This window comes from Phaethon aethereus, assembly GCF_964289735.1.
Source record: "Phaethon aethereus genome assembly, chromosome: 5".
Taxonomy (NCBI): Eukaryota; Metazoa; Chordata; class Aves; order Phaethontiformes; family Phaethontidae; genus Phaethon; species Phaethon aethereus.
The window spans coordinates 52,137,689-52,159,267 of NC_138579.1; the positions used below are offsets into that span (position 1 = coordinate 52,137,689).

The window sequence follows — 21,579 nt, forward strand, 5'->3', positions numbered from 1 at the left end:
AAAAAAACAAACGAAAAAACACCCAAGTTGTCACATGCGCACGGTGGTCACGGTCAGATAGATAAAGGCTTGGCTGTTGATAGCATTTTAGCCATAACTTTTCTTTACCTCTTTAACACTGCTTACTGCTACCTTCGGAGACAGTAAATTGGAAACCATGACACTGTAATGCTACCTTGAAAGTAGTATCTCCCCTTTCCAGGAAAAGCACCTTGGGTCTGTTCTTCTGTTTGTTGAAATTTGCAGTTTCTTTAATTCTGTGTTCAAGTTTTTCATTCTTCAGCTTCAAGGCTTTCAAACTATTTTGATGCTTGAATTTCACATGTAATTATCAGTCTCCAGGAACAGTCTTAAAATAAAGTGCCAGCTGTCACAAGCATCAGAATCAAATTGGAGGAGCTGACAATCTACAAGCATAGGCAGGTGACATGACTTACACAGGGCCATATGGCAAGTTGAGTCAGGATTAAAATTCAGATCTTGTGATTTCCCCAAAGAATGCCATGCCCATGGGATCCAGCTGACTTTCTGGCATAGCTTTGCACAGGACAAACTGCAGTTTATGCCTCAGGTGGTTAAAATAGGCACGTAAGACTGGTCTGAGTTACGCCGTGTAGAAATGCAAGACCTGGTGTTAGCTGTCTTTACTGGCAGTTGAATTTCCCGTGCTGTGTCTGAGAAGATCTATGTTTGCTTTCCAGGCTCTGGGAAAGTTGTTTTGCAGGAGCAGGTGAATTTTTGCTTGCTGGGCCCCCACACACACCATGGCAGGAGATACCTGGTGTAATCCACAGGTCCAGAAAGACTGGCTTTCTCTCAAGCTCTGTATTAGGTTTTTCAGATGTTGGATACTGCCCAAATCTGGACTGTGCAGTGTCAGAGCTGACCTGGAGCACAGACAGCCAAACCCCTGAGGTGGGGGAAGAGTGGGCTGCAGAAGAACAAGGCTGGCCAGGGTGATCGGGGCCTGTTGGCACTGACACTTCTATCTTCCTGGTAGATCTCCCAGGCCCAGTTTTGTCTCTGCCATGGTTCCCAGATGTGACGGTGGCAGGAAGCACTTGTTTGAGCTGAAGCTGGGACTCTGTCTCTTGTGGAGTGGGTGCTGGTCAAACCATGTATCCAGAAAACTGGAATAGTCCTGTGAAGCTTCGTCAGCACCCACTGACTGCCGCAGGCATCCCGTTTCTATCAGCGCATTCATGTGAATAGCAAATGTCATATGGACTCAAAGGGAGGCTGGACAAGTATCTTGGAAGATGAGGGAGGACCCATGTCTCTCAGGAATTGCTCCAAGTTGACAGTGGCTAGAGGCTGTCGGATCTCTTCAGGGAAGCCTTCTCTGTGCTTGCCCTGCTGTTACTCTTCCCTCACCAGCCATTCATGGCCACTATTGAGAGCAAGATGCTGGGCTAGATGAACTGTGCCAGGACCCCTTGCAGATGTTCTTATGATGGAAATCAACAGCCCAAGATACAGAGGTTGTCCTGACTGCAGGCTATGTGCAGAAATTAATTCTTAACTGGTGCTGACTCTGACTACCTTGTCCTGGCAGAAGAGACCTGAAAAAATTAATGCTGTCAGGAAGTTTTGTTATTTACCCCTGGCTTTGTCACTGGAGGTGGCTTGGCTACATCTCACTGGGGGAGCCTGGCAGGTTTGCCTGACCAAAAGCATTAGATGCCCATACCTACCTTCTCTGTATTCTCCGCTTGTGTCAGGCAAGCATGGCTTTTCCCAGGCTGATCTTTCTGCACCCAAGCCAGCTCTGCTGACCTCACTTTTGGCTACCAGTCCCCAGTTTTAGTACTGTAGTGACCTCAGCTTCTTTCAAAGTTGTCCTTCAGTGATGTTCTGCATCTTGCTGATGAAGCTCCTTCCCCAGTAGTCTGCAATGATGATGTGTAACTGGGGAAAAGGTGTGACAGCACTTTTTAGATTGAGATCTGCTTTGTGCCTCATCTGCATTCATACCATGCAATGCCCTTACAAACAGGGATGGAGACGAAGAACTTCTCAGTCAAAAGCCTCTGGGACAGAAGTCCATCAGAGCTGCTTACTGGGGCTCTCGTTTGCCACTTTGTGGCAAAGTGCTCCTCTACAAGTGCTGTCTCACCATTGACAGAGCCACATCTGGCTTGAAGGAGCCTGAACAAGAGACTGCACTCCCAATGTTGAATTAACAGGCTTGGTCTGTTACATGTGAGTGAAACCCTCTCAGACTCTTGTCCATGTCAGGCTCCCAGCTCTTCTAATTAGGAGACTTTTAGCTCAGACAGTGTTTGGGAGCTACAGTACAGCTGGGCTTTTGATAAAATGAGGAGATGCTAGAGGTAGTGATGTAATGGGTCCAATTTCAGCTTGCAAATATGTCTCCAAGAGAGAACAGAACATCCTCCTCGTATAACCTTTTGTTTGCAGCAGCAGAGTTGGGGAGACATTGTCTGCGTGGGCTGCTCTGGCTTTTGAAATAGAAACAATGAAGCTGCTAACAAGAAAGTAAGATATCCTTTCTCTGGGGACCTCAGTGTCTCTCAGGCAGCTAGAGGGATGTTTGAGAAAACATATTTCTTATTTGCACTTTTTCTTATTCTGGCTGTTTTCTGCAATCCTATCATGGCTCTTGCTTTGAACTCCTGTTTTGTTTCCTCCCCCGTTGCCGCCTGCACTTACCGTCTGGTACAGGGTGCTGCTTCTGCTGAGATTGTCTCTGCAGAAGGAAAGGGTCTGGCAAAAAGCTTCAGCAAAGTGGCCTGTAGCAGCCAATAATTATCTATGCGATTCCTCACTGTAATGACCTGTAAAATCTATACAGCATAAGATATTTGGGTCTTTTTTTTTTTTTTTTTAAGCTTTCATGGCCAGCTTTGCAACTTTTAATTGAATGTGGGAAATAAGCTGGGGTTCTTTCTGACCTCTTTACTACTAACACATACAGACTTGTCATCAGAAGCAAGCTGACTGTCCAGCTAATGGATAGAATCAAGCTTTAGTCTCCAAATTTTGCTGTGTTGTCTCCATAACACAAAAAAAAAAAAGCTTGGTAGGAGGGGTGGCTTGGAAAAGAGCAAGAGAGAAAGACACCTCCTGCCTTCTTGCTTTTCATGCCCTCTTCCCTTCTTTCCTCTGCAATATTCCCCAAAGCTTGTGGCCAGCTCTGTGTCCATTGCTTGCCAGGGATGTCTACTTGATTAGAAACATATAATAGTACCCATTTATAGGTAGTTCTGTGCAGAGTTTCAAGTAAGTATCTTCTCAAGTGACACTAAACGGAGGTGCCCTGAAAAAACACTGATTTGAAATGGGTAGTGAAGCGTTCTGCTTGTTCTTTGAAGCAGAACCACCCTCTGGCTCACAAACCAGCAGTAATAGACGGAGTCAAGTACCGTGGTGCATAATTGCCTTCTCCTTTTGTGTCAGCTTTATATAGTTCTCGCATGTGACATTCTTCCTGGCCATCATGCTCTTTATCCTCCCATTGTACTAAAAGTGCAAACAAAATTAACTTGTTTGTTATCACGGCATCTGTACGTGGCTTTTAATTTCTTGGAGATTAAAAAAAAAACAAAACAACCCTCAAGCCCTCTTTGTCTAGTACTGTTTAAATCTGCTCTCAGCCTGCTTGTACAGCTCACTTCTGCCCTGCAATGCAGAACACAAATCTGCAGAAGGAGAAGTCTAAAGCAATCAGTGCAACAAGGCTTAAAAAATGTGGCAGTGTTGCCGAGAAGCGTTGGAGAGTGTTACGAGGCATCAGTAAGTTGGAAAGTGGGTTGGGGCAGGGATGTGTTGTATGCATCTTTAGAATTGCAGTGCTGTGCTTAAAGGGGTAGTCTCATTCTTAGCCTTTTTGTTTTAGATACTTGCAATTGGGAATTGTTTTCTTTGGCCTCTGAAATCTCTCCATAATCATGTGGTTTCCTTCCTATAAAGGTGAACACTTCAGATTAAAATTTTGTTTGGCAGTTTATGAGCTCACAAAACAGAGGCCGGGAGGCAGGAGTGCCCAGCTTATTAAATTTTTCCCTGTGTAGGAATTGATGGACCTTTCTTTGTGCTGTAATAACATGAAAGAAGAGGGAGTTACTATTTGGGAAGTGTTAACAAGAAAATGTCATAGGTGAAAGGCCTGCCAGGGGACTTGGGCAGCACAGGGCTGGGAGAGACATTCCTTCTCTTTCCTCTGTCACTTGCACAGATCTTCCTCCTCTCTGCCTTTGTCCTGCTCTGGGTTCTTGCAGTTGTGATTCAGGTTGGGCGTTCAAAGGTGGTGCAAAAAAGTAACAGGGGAAAGAAAAGCACATGTTATTACCAGAAGAACCAACACCAGAGGGAAGCATCCCAGGCAGGGCATCCAGGGAGCTGTGTGAGAGCTGTGAACTGGCCCTGCTCGCAGTGTTTTGAGTCCCCTGTCTCAGCTAATGTAGGACTATCACTGTGCTCCCATGCAGGTTTGCCTGCATGCTATTCCCTTCCTATCCCCTCATCTTCGCTGAAACCTTCCCTGAAACCTTCCCTTGGCACCTGGCTTTTACCAGCAGAGAACTTTGCCCTGTAGGTCTGAGCCAGAGAAGGAGAGATGGCCAAAAAGCATCGTTGCCTGGTGCAAGATCTGGAGCCCATCACAGCGTGGAGGGTTATGGCTGTGCGGTAGGCTTGGTTATGCCCATGTTGTGTACGGTGTGTACCTATGACACAAACTCTTTGCACACCGTCTGTCTTGCCCCCTCCCCTCGGTAACAGATATGGGTGCTGAATATTGTTCTTTCAAACCAACAAGGCACATAACTAGATGATGTGTGGGGTGGAAGTGGAGGGTCATGTTTGACTGGGGTTTCTCTGTTTCCTGCCCTGCAGCTCTTCGGTTTGCCCCTGCCCTGGGTGAAAAGACTTTGAAAATATGGAGAACCAGCGGGGAGCGCTCTTGGGATACGTCTGCTGGGAAGGAGAAGGGGAAGGGGATGAGGAGGATGGGGTGGCTCCTGGTGCTTCTCATTCCAGCCAAATAGGTGAATTGGAAGATGTGCAGGTGGAGATGCTCGAAAAGGCAAGGGAGCTCTTCCAGCTGTGTGACAAGGACGAGAAGGGTTTTATCACCAAGGTGGACATGCAGGTGAGGGAAAAAGTCCTTCCCCTTTCCTGGGAGGAGCTATAGAGTCATGGGTGGCAGAAGAGGGGAGAATGTGGCATGTCTTTACTTTTGGCAAGCGTGGGTGTGCATGTGGTCTCATTCAGATTTCTGGGAACCAAACTCTGCCACAGCCAGCTGCTAGGAAGCAAAAATCCTAAGGAGCGCCTTGGACCTCCAGGCAATTCCTGGGACAAGTGGGACTGCAATTCCAAGTTTTTAAGGAATGCATACAATAAAAAAAAACTTGCATCAGTTCCTACAAACATTAAGCATGCAGTGGATGGGAAATCTGGGAGGAAAAAACCTTTTGGTTTAATTTAAAAAAGCAAAACACCCCACCCCCCCCAACCCCACCACAGTCAACAATGAAAAAATCCATCAACCTTTCAACCTTCTAACAAAGAAAGCTGTAAAACTTTTTGTCTCAATCATAGCCTGGTCTCAAAAACTCACTTTAGACCTGAACTATAACTTTGTTCTAGAATAATGTGTTTTGCTGCTTTCTGTTAAAAACAGTATTTGTTAACAGTCTCTGTAGTTCTTTGTGAGTTTTGTTTTAATGGTTTATCAGGAAGGTTACACGCAGACTGTTTTTGTTCGGTCTCATCTCTCCCTCCATTGATAATTAACACTTGGCAGGTTCATGCTTGTTTAATTATTGACTCACTTTTTTTAGGCTGTGTGATGCCTAATTTTGTACAGTTACATTAATAAATATTTATTAAGCTTTTATCTAAAGCTGTGTGTTTAATGGACAGTAATGAGATTTTAGTCTTGTTATTTGGAAGCTTCTTTGGGTGCCCCTTCACACTAGGTGCTCCCTACATGTATTATGAAGGGAAATCTCTCTGCTCCTTGTCTGTGTTGTGGGAATAGTGATACGGTCCCAACAGGCTGAAGATGATAGAAGAAACCTAACTCTCAGTTATGGACCGAACACTTTGTTTATGATCTGCAAGATTTCCTGTAAGAGCTGGGAACTGAATCCAGACGCTCACAAGTCTGTCCTCCCTTTCTGGTCAAAGAGATGGAGCTGGTACCTGATGTGCCCATGGAGAGCTCTCCTCGGAGCAGACATGGTCACAGGAGGCTGGCAACGCCCCTGGGGTGCAGCCACCTTTGGGCAGGGCTTGAGCAGGGGTGGAGGGAGGCAGGCAGTGAACTAAGAGACAGCGGTTGTGAAGTGGGGGAGGAAAAGGGTTGAGCTCCCTCCAAACAAAATGACCCAAAGTGCTCTCTCTGCAGTCCTGGTTGAATCATCCAGTAATGGAAAGCATTGCCGTATCAGTGGGTCCAAACAGCCATTTGTGTCATCACTCAGCTGTATGGCAGGCTGTCACATCCCAGCCAGGATGCAGTGCTGAAAGGGTACATCGCTGTGGGCCAAAGCTGAGGATGGCAGGGACAGGAGCTAGTCACAGGGAAGACTTGAGTCATGTCTTAATTTTGTTCATTCTTTTGACTCTGCAGCGGCTCCAGAGTGAACTCCCCCTAACTCTTGAACAGCTGGAGACTGTTTTTGACAGTTTGGAACAGAACAATAACGGATACCTGACACCTGTGGAGTTCAGCATGGGACTAGGTAAGGACAACACAGAGCCATAGGAAGGAAAAAACCTGCCTGTAACATGATGTTTTATGTTGTTAAGAAAGAAAGTGCAGTGCTTCTGCTGAAGCTGTACTAACTATGCAAGGCAATGCCCCATGCTTATGGGAATATCATTGGAGAACGTGTGTGCAATACTGCTATCCCCCTTCCTGTTGTCTTCTTCCACAACTGTTACCTGCCTACCTGGTGAAGCCAGCCTCTGAACGTCTTCTACTGGAGACGGTACATACTGCAGCCTATATCTGGCCATGTGATCCACAGTTGTTTGTCTGGATAAGGACCCTTATGAAGGGACAGAAATATTCCTCTTGGCAACTGTCTTCAGCTGTTTTATGCAGTGATGTTCAAGGATATTAGTAGCAGTCCTGTTAGTAAGTCTAGCACACTGGCAAATGAGCTTTTGCTTTCCTCTTGGCTGTTGCCTTTTACAAACAATAGGAGAATGCTAATCCTATACCAGAGTTGTTATCCAGCAGCACAAGCAGTGCAATAGGTGTTAAGGAGGAAGAATAACCATAGCACTAACAACCTTTGCCATGGGTGCTTACTTGTCTTGGCTGGTTGTAAGCTCTCAGAAAATCTGCACCCTGTTAGCGCCTTCCTTGGACATGTAGATGTGTTCATGGGATCAGGTCAAAGCAAGTGAACACAGGTGGCCTAGGGTTTTCAGAAGTGATTGAGGAGGCTCTTGAGTTGCAGTGTCCTGATTGTGTAGACTGTGGTTGCTTTTGGCTTTCTCACAACTTGGAGAGAGGGGGATCTTTTTGGTGCTTCAATTTGAATGGCCAGAAACAGCCAGCCCTGAAAGGAGAAGCTGTAAAGATTTCCTCGAATGAATGTGGAAAGCTATGTCTTGGGCCAGCCTGTTCTGGGAATGTGTTAAGGCACTGAGTGCCTGCTGACCGTGCCTGTTTCTGCCTTGTGTCCCTGCCTGTGGGGGTGAAGCCTTGTTGGCTGGCTCTGCCCTCTTTGCCAGGAACAAAAGTCATCCCTGGAGCATGGGCTTTCCTGCCCAGCGCTGTGTAGAAGGTGAATGAATGCCATTTGGGCACCTTGGCATCCACAGTGCCCTCTGTGTTATGACTTGGTGATTCCCAAATCTTCTTGTTTGATGTTTGAGAATCACCAGAGCCATAGATGGACATCATGAAAGTATCTGCCTTGGTGCCATTGCTGGCAGAGGTAGGCAAGATTTCTCTTTGTGTCAGCCACCAGTTGTCAGGTACCACCCTGTATTGGTAGCCTGACTCGACGGGACTTGCTCCAGTCTAAGCAAAATACTTCTTTTCTGTATTTCTTTTCTTTATGATTGTTCTCTGTGTCTGGCTTTATTGAAATCCTTTTCAGGCTTTGCCCCTAACTCAAGAGTTTGACCTGGCATATTGCTGTCTTCCTTCTGGAGTGTGCAGGGGGTAAATCAAGGGAAGTGGTGCAAGCTGCAAGTGACTCTGCTTCTTGAGAGGGCTCCTTGCGCAGCTTCTGAGAGGTTACAGGGTGCATCTGCAACCGACAAAAGAGCATACATTTAAAATGTTCAATTCAAAGCAACCTGAGATCCTTCTGGGGTGTCAAAACAACCTTCAGATCATTCTTTACCTCAATTTTCCTCTCTGTAAAAGTGAGATAATGAGAGATAACGACTCTTTCTCTAGACATCCAAAGTGCCTAATCTAAGCCCATCTCCCTAATAACTGTCTGAGCCTCAGGTTTTAAGCTGAGTAGGGCCTGCATCTCCACACTGCAAGTTTTTTTTTTACAGCACATTTTAAGAGCAGGAGAGTTGTGGCTAGGTTCTGGACATACAGAGCTAAGAAGTGGTCGAGTTAAGTGACCTGAGGTACACAAACAGTGGATATTTTTCTCCTTATAGCAGCTTCACGTTCTCATCTGTGCTCTGAACAACCTTGGATCCTGGCCCTGTAGCTGGGATGTCATTTCTGCCTTTTGAACCAAGCAGGTATGTTTTGGAAAGGAAGAGTAGCTGCTAATGGCGGTCTGACCTCTGTATACGGGATGAGTGCCTGCATTTTGGATAAGATTGCTTGATTTGTTTCTTTGAGAAGAATTTGTTCCCAGCACCAGTATTTGTCACATGCCTTGCACAGCTTGAAGTTCTCATGGCATTAGTGTCTCAGCATGAAACAGGATCCAGATAGCTGGAAGCCATCTGTATGTGGGATGGGGCAGGAAGACGTGTTTGGAGAGTAAGTTAATTTTCTTCAGACACTCTACACAATCCTGGCGAGAGGTAGTCCTTGTCCCACAGCACTTGAATCAGAACAGATGTGACACATGAGAAGGCAAGGGTAATGATCTCCTCCTCACTTTTTTTAAGCTGGGGAACTGAGGCATGGTACTATTCAGTGCTGGCCTTGCAGTCCCAGAGGGAGCTTATGGGATCACTGACAACTGAATCCACAGCACTGCTCCGTGGGAGTGAAGTGACCTAATGCCGCATGCTTCACATGCTGAGAATCCAAGGCCGTGGGTGGTAGATCATCTTCATGCAGATGTGAGCAAAGACCTAACAGCCTGTTGGTGGGCTGGGAACCAGTTTCAGTCCCAGTGTTGCAGACTGGACACTGACATCACTCAGGACGTCAGAACGGAGGCTCTTTACTGACCAGGAGCTGTATTCTACACCAGCAGTGTGCAGGCAGCTTCTCATGGAGCTCTATCGGGCTGCCATTTAAATAGCAGCTTAGTAAATGACATCCAGTTTTACTTTATTCTCCTTCCCTTTTCCTTCCACCAGGAAAGTTAATAGGGGTTGAATTGTGTCAGGGGGCTGGGAGAATGGATCACTCCAGACATGAGGAGACCTTTGAGTCAGGCTGGTCAGATGACTTGGACCCAGCAGATGATGATGAAGAGAAACGATTCTGTTCCATGATGGAGCAGCTTGGAGCAGCCCGCATGTTTGAAGAGTAAGTAGGGGAGTTGCATGGCATTACTTCTACCCTGTTTTGATCTTGCAATACCAAAACTTCAAAGTACGAGCAAAGACCAAAGAGGTGAACTGAGCTGTTTGCTCTCTGAAGCAGTGCTTGGGCTTTCTGTACTTCTGTCTTGGGTTTTCATATGCTTGGTAACAAATGCAGTGAAGTCTGGGTTTTCTCATCAGTTTACAATTACTTTTAGTTCAGTGCTTTTCGCAAAGAGTGTCTCAAACTATATAAAATGTAGCAGTTGGTGGCGTGGAAGCCCATCTGCACACAGCAAATGAAAAGAAGCATGTGGGGGTTAGACAAGGTAAGGAGTATGCATGTGCTGTCTGTTCCAAAATTGTTGGTGACTGTTCACATATGTTCAGACAAACTTAGTTATAAGAGTCTCTGTGAAAGATCTGTGTTCAAGGGGCTGTTTGGGAGTCGGCTGATCTTGAAGAGTGTGAAAGGCTAAACTGGGCAAGGGATGCTCACGTGAGCCTTGACATTTAATATTAATGCCCTGGAGTCTGCTGGCCCCAGTGTCATCCAGCCTTTTTTTAGGGCCTTCCCAAGTGAAGGATTATGCATAGCTGGTTCTTACTGATGCACATGTGCTGGGGCTAGGGTGCCCAACAGATCTGTAGCAGCCCTTTTTTTCAGGCATCATAGTCCAACAGTGCTGCCAATTTGCAGGGAGCTGCCCAGGCAGGGTCAGGAGACTGACAAGATCAGAGACAGAAGCTGAGAGTGAAGGAGTTTGCTGCTTTCAGAGCTGCATCTGCCATGAAACAGATTTTTGTGTCTCCTTTGCATTGTGATGTGACGCACCTGCCTGTTTCTTTTAATGCTAAACAACTTCTTCTGTCCTGAAAGTTCTGGAAAGCTGTTATGCCTCAAATAATGGAATGACACTGTGAAAGGCCATAATACTGTTCTGGTAAAATAGCCTCTGCTGTTTATATCTCTGCTTTGAGAAGCATCAAGTCTTTAAAGTGCAATCATCCTGTGTTTTGTTTTGACCACTTACTTGCAGTTTTATGCAATGGGTTCAGTCATGTCATGCCTTTGTTCCAAGCCAGCTGTTGTAAAGAAGTAATATAAAAGAGAGGCTAACTGAAGTCAGAGCAGGAGTCTGAACTAGCTTCACTGTTTTTGCTAGAAAGACATGGCTTTGTTTAAGAGGACTCAATATGGCGCTTTATCTAAAACATGAAGCTTTGATGAAGCGCTAGTAACTTTTTCAACTTGGGACAGAAAAAGGAGGTTATCATGCAATGGTGGCAGGGGGAATCAAGAGCTTTTGGGGTTTTTTGTTTGTTTTTTTCACAAAGAATATTAAGGGAGAAAAATACATAGACAAAGAAAAATATCTATTTGGATAATGTCTACAGGTATAACTATTCTGTACATTTCAAGGCAGTTCCTCCAAAGTACGTCATGGATTTAAAAAAAAAAAAATTAAAAAAAATAATAAAAAGCTCTTCCCAAAAAGAAGCATGATATGTAAATGCTGTGTTTAAGTTGCGATGAATTAAATGTCAAAAGAGTGTAAACATTATTGGCAGGCTCAGAAAAAGAAGACTCGGTTTCCAGGGCTTCTTCCATTATTATCCTGATGTGACACCTGGGCCAATTTGCTTCTTTTGATTGTGCCTCAGTTTCCAACCCTGTAAAATAAATAAATAACAAGGACAGTAGCATCCACCAATACAGTCCTGGTGTGAGAACACCACTTATGTGATGTGTGCTAAAATTCCTGGGCTATAACAGTTTGCTGCTTGACCATAGCTCACAGCAAATTTGCTGAATGTTCATCTCTCTGAGTCTTGGTTTAGACAGCAAACATGTTATTGCTGAATACTTGAAAAACAATCATTCTAGGTTTGTTTCCTAGATGACTTTTCTTTTCCTCTTTCAGATGACCTCCTTTATTTTAACCTTGCAGTAGATAATCACTCCACATGCACGCTTTCACTGTCCAACTTCCCTCTTTGCTATGATGGTGTAATGGAAGTCATCACTGGAGAAGGGCAGTTTGTCTGTCCCGACTGTATGTTGGAGTTGGAATAACAGTCCATAAGATGACACAGAAACTCATTTGCTTTCCTTCTTTCTTGTATGCTTGCTTCAGTCCACATGAGATTCGGGAGCTCTGGGCTCGTCTACGAAAGGAGCGACCGGAGCTCTTACCCAATTTTGAAGAGTTTCTGTTGCGTGTTTCATCGTACATAAGGGAGGTGAATCATGAGAAGGAGTCTATGGAACAGGCATTGAAGCGGTAAGGATAATATCATGGTCGTTCACTGTCAGGAACCAGCTGATGCTTGGATGCTGCCTCAAATGCAAGGAGAGACTGGATTACAGGACGCAGAGATTTTTCTTGCTGTAGTAAAATTAGTCTTTATCTTGATCTGATCCCCACGGGTTTGTTTTGCATCAGTGCTGACCTATAACATTTAGTCTGGTTAAAATCCCACTCAAAGCCACTGTTTGTGGAAATATGTTTCCACCCTCCTCGCCTGTTTTCTTTCTGTATTCTCTTTCTGTCTCCTGACCTGTGCACACCCTGCCTTTTGTAGGAAGGAGACAGACCATGACAGAGAAGTCAGGTGCCTTTATGAAGAAATGGAGCAACAGATCAAAGCAGAAAGGGAGAGGCTGATCTGCCAGGTACCTCATCTCTCTTGGGTGAGGTCAAACTTTCTCTGGTCTGAAGCAGAGGTGGTGGCTCATCTGACGAAGGAACAGCTCTTACCGTGCTGGGTATTGTATGCACAGCTGTGTATCTTTACCTCTGCAGGAAGCACTGAGACATGACAGGAGTAACCTGCTCCAGAAGGAACTGCGCAGCAAAGAGCAGGAGCTGGAGAAAATCCTCTACCGCCAGAAGAAGGTAGTAGGAGCCAAATCTTTTCTAAAGAAGCATGTCCCCTTCTACTGTCTTTCTGCTAAGGCCTTTTCTGACTGAGAATGGTTTTCATCTGCTGAGGGTTGGTACTAGCTAGTCTAGTTCTTTCCTGTCTCTGAAGGTGTTGAAGTGGTTTGTCAAGCGATTGGTTTGTCTTCAACTGTAATGTCCTCCTGTGAATGTTTTGTCCATGCATTTTCTTATCTGCTTTGTTTTCTCTTGGCACAATCTTCCTATAAATTGTACAGTAACTATTTGGCAAGGAAGACGGGCTAAAAATTTGGAAGTTGTGAGTTTGGAGCCTTTTGTGGTGTGTAAGAAGGCTGTGTATGGACGTACAAGAGCCAAATTTATCTAGTTTGTGTTTTCTGGCTGCTCCAAAATAACCCAGAGTGAACAGTTCTGTGACACTTAGAGCTATAACATACTGTATATTTGCATTTCACCATCTAATGAAGTCTTGATTAATCAGTCACAGGAAAGATCAAAGCTGAAACTATCCTCTAGTCTGCCATCCCTGGCATGGACATTTGTATGGGATGGTCCATTCTGGATGTATTTTTCCTTTTTGTCTGAAGAACTGAGACATGACCCCCACAGAAACAAGTCATGGGAGGTACCTTGAAGATGTTGGCAACTGGGGGTATCCAAGTTGGATACTTAGCTGTGATGTGGATGAAGCAGCACTTCTGTGAAATCATCAGCATATTGTGCAGCAGCTGGAAAATCCAGCAAAACTTAGGTGCCCTCAGGATGGATACTGAGAATAAGATAGAGAATGTAATTTTCCTGCTGCCCACACCTCAATTGGTCTGTGCAGTTCTGGTCTCCTCTAACTCCACTGTGTCCTTCTTGAGCATGAAAGTACAGAGAACTAACATGATAAAGGAAAGTGAGCATCTGCCTTAGGAAGAGAAACTAGGAAAGCTTAGACTTGATTTTGGAGAGGAGGAGACTGAGGGAAAAATATAAGGGAGCTTTATGGACTCAGGAAGGTGGTGAATAAGGTCCACATAGAACTGTTATTCCCTAAATCCTGCAACAGCAGAGGTGAGGGACAGTCAGTGAGACCAGTATAAATTTAATTTAGAAGAACATACTTCTTTGCATAGCGATTAGTGCTGGATTTTTTGCCACAGGAGGCAGGCAGTATCAGCAGTTCAAAAATGGATTGGACAAACAAATGGAAACCAGGTTTGTAAATGTTTATTAAAAGGAGGAATAGTCAGGGATGTGGCCTCTAACATCCCTAGAAACCATCCAGGGACCATAGATGCTGGGGGTGTATGATGGGAAAGGACCATATTTAGGTGTCCGGGCATGCTCTTCCTAGGTAGCATCTCCTCTTGCTATGGGTCAAGGCAGAGTACTGGGCTGCATGAACACTTACTCTTACTCAAATGGTCATTTCTGACACTCTTTAACGCTGAGGCTTGTACTAAGTTACATGGATAATCAGGTCCCTCTTGTGGCATAAGACTAGTATTGTGATCATGTTATTCGTATTGCTTCCAAGTACAGACAACATAAAGGGGAGAGCTGTGTGTGATAGACTTAGGGAGGGGCAGGTTCTTTACATAAAACCTGTCCCCTGGCTTACTGAAGGATCCAAAGGTTGTGGGAAGCAGCTGTTGTTTCTTAGTCTCAACTCCATTGCTCAGCATACATGGTCATGCTCAAATTTTCCCAGATGCCCAAAGAACTGTAAGTCTCCAGACAACACCAGCTGCGACTTGTGCTTCTAGCCTCAGTGGGGAAGAGATGTGGGGCTTATGGCTTGTCTTTCAAGGAACCTAGGAAGGGTCAGCTCTGTTCACTCCTGCTTGCATGCGACTGTTGCATGCATGTGCTGGCAGAGAGCAGGGTAGCAAGGAAAAAAGCACTTTATCTTGTGCCACAGTATGCTACTTTACTTTCCCTTTGAGAGTCTATCTGAAGGTGCAGAGAAGGCAGGCTGAAGGTAAAAACAGGTTTCCACAAGAGTCACTGCTCTGTGGTGAGATCACATATATCCGTGTCCATGCATTCTGTCTATGTGGCAAGAACTTGTCACATGTGGTATTTAAAGGGCTAACCTTGGCTCTGTGCTCAGAACTTTCTGGAACTTTTAGCAAATGTGATCTCCTGTCCTGTATTCTGCTTGTGCTGCTGTGTCTGACACAACCACCTAGCCTTGAACACCGTGGAGGCCGACTCTGCCCACCTACTACACTGGTTAGAACTGGTTCCTGCTGTTCCCCTCTGGCTGCTAGCATGGATTGTATCATTTTATTTTGGGGCAGTAAGTTCAAATGGTTACCACAATTTCTGCATAGCACCAGCTTCAGCAGAGGGCCCAGGTTAGCTGGTATGGCTGGCTAGATACTGATGTGTCAGTATGATCCTTGTTGAGATGCCCTACTTGTCATCTGAGATGAGGGGTTTGACTGCTGCGTCTGTCTTTGACTCTTTCCCAGACTACACCAGCCATTTGTGAGGAATCACATCACTGGTTGAGTACATGACAGCAGTCTTTGAACTTCCTAAATCAGACTTGTTGGTTGTGCTGGGGTATTGTGCTGTCTAGAGTGCAACTGTGCCCCAGTGGCATTTAAACAACATCTCTAGCTTAAAGTCTGTCTCCAACAGCAGTAAAGGCCACCCAATCACTTGACTTTCCAGGTGTAGTGTAAGATACCACTAGTACCTTGATACCCCTTTCAGCTGCCACGGGCTCAGGAAGCCTCCAAACTAGAGGATGCATTTCAACAACTCAGTAAGTCCTGACAGACACACCCCTGCTTCTGCCCAAATTTTTCCAGTCTTCCTTTGACCCTCATTTGCACTCTGATTTCTACAATGCCTGATAGCAGCAAGCTCCTCACGCTGCCTGAATCGCTTCCTCAGCTTTGCCAGACTAATTGCATTGCTTGCTCCCCAGTGCTGTCACAGTGAGAAGTAATTGCTTCCAATTCACCTTCTCAATGCCACTGGTGGTCCTGTAAACCTAAGTTGTGTTTACCTCCCTTCCACCTTGTTGTTTACATCTGCTTTTTCAGCCTGAGTTTACAGGCTTGATCGTAGCACAAAACCCTTCCTCTCTGTGTTTAACCCCTCCTCCTCCTCTCGCATTGCAGCTGGAACATCAGCTACAATCTCTGAACTCACAGCAGCTGGAGACCCGTGTGCAGAATGAAAGGCTCCGGCACCTGAATGAAAACCTGCTGGAAGAGCTGGAGAAAAGCAAATGGGAGCTGGAGGCAGTGAAGGGGCAATTACAGAGGCTCCAGAAAGAGGCCCAGCTTGAGCAGGAGCAGAAGGACAGGTGGGAATGGGCAGGGAAGGGGATGTCAGGGCAGGGACCCAGGCAGTGGAGGAAGGGTGGGCAAGCAGTTAAAAGAATAAGGAACTCTAATTAGAAGCCTTGGTCTCTTCAGAGGATTGCCTGTCTTTTCTTGAAGAAAAGTAGTAACATCCCAGTGGTCTTATGGGCCTAAACAGGGAGTGATACTGCTACCTCCTGCCTGCATTTAGTGGGAAGGGAATATGTTCATTGATATTTGGCTATAAAAGCACTGTAAAAAATACAGATGTTCCTCCGCCTAAAGCAGGCTGCTTCTTCATGTATTTTCCAGTTCACCATTGCCCCTAAAGTTCCTACAGATCCTCTTCTAATCACTTGTGTTCCTGTTTCTGGGCTTAATCTAATAATACTTAGCTGAAACACTGGCATGTTTCAGATCCAGATAGCAGTGAGCATCATTCCCATTTCTAGCAGTTGAGGAAACTGGAGTGTGAAAGGAGAAAATGGGTTGCCTGCCTTCACGTGGAAGGAGAGCGGGAGACCTGGGGTACAACCCAGCCATCCCAGCTCCCACAACAGTGCTGCTTCCTCTGAATCCTCCTAGCATAGGGCAGGCCCTTATCTTTGAGAATACCATGAGCATCCCTGAGAAAGGGATCTTTATATTTCCTCTCCCATTAACTTATTTACCCTTTTGAAATCCTCTTTGCCCAGGGATGTGTTTAGAGTCTCCAAGAACATGCAGAAGGAGAAACAAAGCCTCCTTCGGCAGCTGGAGCTCCTCAGGTAAGAACAGGGCTGGGGAGAGATGCTGAGCTCTTGTGCACGTAAGGGACTGAGGTTTCGGCACTGTGCTTGCTTCTCCTGCAGAAAGCTATGGGAGTGTATTCAAGCAGTGCTCAGACACTGCTTGTTTTTCTAGGTCCAGAGACTTGTGCAATCTGGCCAGCTCTGGCAGAGTACAGGCTGTGTTATTTCACCAAGTAGTCCCCCCACTGGAAGAATGTAGTCTTTCCTGCTGGCTAAGGGAACCATATGGAGCCCATTACCTGAGCTGGGATCCATGGAAATCACAACATGTCTGGCAATAAATAACATCTTTAGTGGTGTCCCAAGCTCCCTTTCTGTCCTAGCTTTTAAATGTTGGTCTTTACTCCATTTTTGATGGGTGATTCATTGTGTCTCTCCTGTGTCTTCCTTTGGAGCAGAGAGATGAACAAGAAACTTCGAGATGAGCGAGATGCTTTTGAAGCCAAGAAGCTGGTTAGTCTAAGAAAGAAAATCCTAATTCCCAACCACCCTTCTTTCATCTGCTGCTGTTGCTGTCACCACTCTGGGGCCTGTCACTTCCACGGGGGACAATGACCTGAGCTCACAAGGCCTGGTGTGGTGCTTAATACAGACTTCACAGCACCTCTCTGCCCATGCTAGAGGCGAGCTCTGCTGGTTGCTGTTGCCAACTGCCTGGGTTTAGCCCAAGGCGTGTTAGTTTGTGACTGCCACGCAGCCCCATGCAGGGCTGCAGCGGGTGCTGCCTGCTGCTCATGTGGGGTCTGTACGTTGTGACAGGCACTGAGGAGGGGACTGAAGCTGGATACATCCCTGGAGCTGGGTGGTGAGGAAGAAGGTGGATTCCCAGATATGCTGCTGGCTGACTGGGGGTGGAGGGCCATGGGAGGGTTTTGGAGTTTCTCTGACCCCTTGAGTTTGTAGCAGATGTTTTCAGATGTTCCTCCGGGGCAGCTCCCCATTCCTGTGAACTCTGCTGGGGTAGAGGTGCAGCAGTGAGCCTTGTGTCATAGGGCTAGGAGAAAGCAAGGGACCCTCTCTGACATCTGGACCAGTCAACTCCATCTCTGGCCTTTCCCAGTCTCCAAGATAAGTACAAATACGTGATCTATTTTTAATTCTTGCTATTTTTTTTCATTAAAAAGTCTTTGTGTTCCCAAATGTCACTGGCAAGGCTGCTCTGTGCTCTTCTTGAACCCATCCCTGCCACCATGTGTCTTTGCCTGCTCTGCCACCATGCCCCACTTGAAAATCTGGAAGTAGCTGTGTTGCAGTGAGGACAGGCAGTGGTAGGCTGCGAGAGACTTTCTGGCTGGTGTGTAAGGGAATGTGGAAGGAAGCACAGGGATCATGCCCAGATTGGAGATGAGATGCCTCACTGGTGGAGAGGCTGGAGTTCTTCAAGTGGAGCAGCAGCTGTGTAAAATAACTTCAGTTAGCTGTTTTAGATGGAGGTGAGGTGTGTGTGCATGTGCCTCTCTGTGTTTCTGAAATCTGAAGGAAGATTTCTTTTTTATTTATTTAATTTGTAAAACTACTAAGTGTGTGTGTGCACCAGAGCTTCCTGCTCCCTCTTGGAGAAGTAATAAACACAGTCACTCTTGTAGCAGAGTCCAGTGCAAGCAGGCAAAGAAGGTGGTTTGTTCTCCTCTTTCCATGCATAGTGCTTCATCAGCTTCTGGGTTCTTGTGTGTGGGGCGGGTGGCCTGTTGGAGACCGCGGTTCAGGTATGTGCCTTTGTGTGTGCAAAGCTTGTCCGTCTCTATTCTCTCCTTTTGCCCTGCTAGGACCTGCTCAGGGCTGCTCTGAAACATGACATTTGTGGTGGACCCAAGAGAGAGCCTAGCAGAGAGAGTCATAGCACAGAGGAGCTGCTTTCTCCCTTCTTCCTGTGCTGGCAGTAGGGATGGGGCATCACGGTGAACACCTACCATCATTGCTCATCTGGCAAGCCTGTGTCTGGCTGGGCAGATGAAACCTGTACTGGAGTAAGGTTTTTTCCTTTGTCAGCCAGGACAGCTTGTTGGCCACTCTCGTTTCAGTCCACAGGAAAGCAGGCCTCCAAGGGATTGCTATCATCATACACCTGCAGATCTGCTGTGCAGCCTGTCCCACTGTAAGCGGGAGAGAAAATAGCCATACTTCCATGCAGCAGCAAAAAGGAGAGTTCAGCCTTCCGATGGGGATCCCTAGTGTGTGATACTCTGGCAGAGAGTATCAGTGCTTTTACAGCCTAAAAAGAAACCCAAGGCCTTAATACCTTCTTTTAGCGCTGGGAAGAGTTGTGTTATTTCTGTGAAATGAAGGTGTGATGAACAGTGATTCTTTCATAGCAAAGATTTTGAAGTGATTGGAAGGAGGAGGTAGGCTGTGCATGGCTGATAGCAACCCAGCCGCTGCTCCTTTGTACGTGTCTCTGCCCAGCTTAATACCTTGCTCTTCATAAGAGTTTCTGACCTTGCCAGGGTGGGCAGACCCTGGCCCCATGGCACTGTGGGGCACTGTTTTGCCCCAGTGGTATGTGGCTATTTCTGCCTATGTGCAAACCACTGCTAGGTGCTTTTAAGATTCAGGGGTTGTGGGTTCAGTTTCACACCTGTGACCCATCAGGCTATGGAGTTATGCTTTCATGCTGTATGTTGACAGAGCAATTTTCATGTCTGCTTATCATGAAAAGTGTTTTGGGACTTTGACTACATTGGACACGTATTTGTATTTCACTGATAAACCAGAATTTTTCCTATCCCAGTGATAAACCAGAATCTTTTGCATCCAAAATGCTTGTACATGTGCTGTTTTTGTTGTGGAATCCTTGCCATCATGTGTTGTACAGCTGTGATGTCGTGTCTGTCCCTTTAGCAGCCCAGTGAAGAGCCAAATGTTGCACAAACCTGGCAGGCAAATAAAGCATGGCAGAACCAATGGCAAAATGTGCCCTGTTGTTTCTCCTTTCTTACCTAGGTACATACTCTGCAGGCTGTTTCCTCTCCAGGTAGGGTGGTGCAGATTGCCTAGGAGTCTCTTTGGTCCATAGGTGACTTGAAGCTTGTGACTTGGCTCCAGTGGGCTGGAACATGATTTCCTTGTTTCTGTGTGTCTAGAGAGTGAACCTGCTCCAAGCCTGGGAACTTCCCCACTGGAGAACCACTGGTTGGCTGAACCACAGCCTGATAGCAGTGTTGACCGAAGGGTCACTATGCACTTGGGGGTCCTTTGCCTTGGAAGATACATGCTCCACAGTTGTGAACCTCTCAGTGCTGCATTGTTTCTGAGGCTGGAGCTTCTCTTGAACACCAGTTTTACATGTAAAAAATGTTCTGGGTTTTTTTTCCCATCAAAGTTCTTAGTTGGGTGAGGTTCTCTGTGGAGTCCAGAGTATCTCCTTTTGTTGGACTGCATTGTGGTAAAGGTGTCCTGGGAGTTCTGGCCAACAAAGCAGCTTCTTAATTTTTTGCCTTTTAAAATAAGCCAGGGCTTATTGAAGAAATAATCTTCGTAGTCCTCCCCCTAGGCTGTGGGCAGCATGAAGGAAGGCCTGTCCAGAGCTGCCTGCAGGTGTTTGGTCAGTTCAAAACTGCTGCCAGAGGCAGATCTGGCAGGCTGCAGACTCTTCTTTCCCCACCTTTACCCCCAGAAATAATTTGTGAAGACATGTCAGAAATCTCCAGAATTACAGAGCGAGTACATCTCCCTTCCCCTAGCTGAGGCTGTCTCTCACTTGGTGTTTTGTGTGTGTGGCCAGAGCAGTTAGCCAGTCCGCTTGGGTGTGAAGGGGGGCTAGGCTTTAGCATGGCATTTGGGGGAGCTGGCAGGTCAATCCTCTCTCTGCCACAGCTTTTCCTGTGTGATCTTGGGCCACTTGCTTAACTTTGACTCTTGCGCATGACAAAGCTGCTTGTATGGGGGGAAGAGGGTTTCCCTTCTCTGGGGAGCTGGTAAACACTGGCTGTAGGAAGTGTGTAATCTGAGGTAAGTAGGAGGAAAGCATGAAGAGGGACGTTTGTGTAAGCAGAGCATGTGCATGCCCTTTGCAGAGCAATCTCCTTTCTTTCCTATGGTCCATGTGCAGCCCTTGGTGAGTAAGTACCAGTGGAGGAGGGGTACTAGTGCCTTCTGAGGAAGGGGTAATTGCTCTGTTCCACTAAACATCATCATAACAAAAAGGCAGGTGGGGAAAAGAGACAGACATTCAGCTGTGAGACCAAGGGGAAAACAAGCCACAGAAATGAAAGCTTTGGCTGGCTGACGTTCAGTTTGTGTCACCACCATTTTTGATGGATTTTGCTGCAAAGGAGATAGCAGCATCAGCAATGCCTTCTTCCATCAGTTAAATGAGCTGAGCTGAGAAAAGGAAGCCCTGTGCTCACCTCTGTTCAAGCCTGCTGGCAGGGCACTACCACTGCATGGTGTGGGGCTGCAAGGGCTCCAGCTGTGCCTCCCCGAAGTGGTCTGCAGAGGGGACGAGTGGTTGAACTGGGGTGGTCAGGTTCCTGGGTCCTAATTACATTCTTCATCCCTTCTCTTTTCAAATTCCAGGCACCTCAGAGCAAAAAGACTCTGCTGAAGAAAGGGTCAGTGCTAGGCAGTTACCTGTTGGATGACAAGCCGGTCAAACGGTTAGATGGGTGTCTGTGGTGTGTTCGTGGTGTCAGTCTGTGCCTGCTGGAGTACCCTGTCAGTCAAGCTGTGTCCTGTGTCCTTGGTGCTGGCTGGTTTTGGGAGCATGGAGAGGGGTGCAGCTTCACTGGCTCTACCTGCTTCTTGATATCAGGTGGTGTTGGCTCGGAGTGAAGCTGAGGATGCTGTTAGCTAATTTCCACAGGGGGTGGTCCCCTCTGGGCTGCTTCTACATGCAGCAGTGGGTGAGCAAACCTGAATGCCATCAGAAGCTATGGGAGTGTTCATGGGATGGGATTCATGAAGGCTGCC

The 21,579-nt window shown here is 46.4% G+C and overlaps 1 protein-coding gene across 1 annotated transcript in view; it reads left to right on the forward strand.

Moving 5' to 3' along the window:
• The window catches only part of CRACR2B (calcium release activated channel regulator 2B), a gene marked incomplete at its 3' end in the record, with an annotated part of 40,932 nt that overhangs the window by 9,627 nt on the left and 9,726 nt on the right, over positions 1 to 21,579 (forward strand). The window contains exons 2-11 of the mRNA XM_081999961.1: positions 4,858 to 5,113; positions 6,602 to 6,713; positions 9,496 to 9,667; positions 11,802 to 11,948; positions 12,250 to 12,340; positions 12,471 to 12,563; positions 15,695 to 15,882; positions 16,576 to 16,647; positions 17,070 to 17,124; positions 21,187 to 21,266. Of these exons, the coding sequence (XP_081856087.1) occupies positions 4,901 to 5,113; positions 6,602 to 6,713; positions 9,496 to 9,667; positions 11,802 to 11,948; positions 12,250 to 12,340; positions 12,471 to 12,563; positions 15,695 to 15,882; positions 16,576 to 16,647; positions 17,070 to 17,124; positions 21,187 to 21,266 (1,223 nt within the window). The 5' untranslated portion in view covers positions 4,858 to 4,900. The remainder of the gene's footprint in view (positions 1 to 4,857; positions 5,114 to 6,601; positions 6,714 to 9,495; positions 9,668 to 11,801; positions 11,949 to 12,249; positions 12,341 to 12,470; positions 12,564 to 15,694; positions 15,883 to 16,575; positions 16,648 to 17,069; positions 17,125 to 21,186; positions 21,267 to 21,579) is intronic.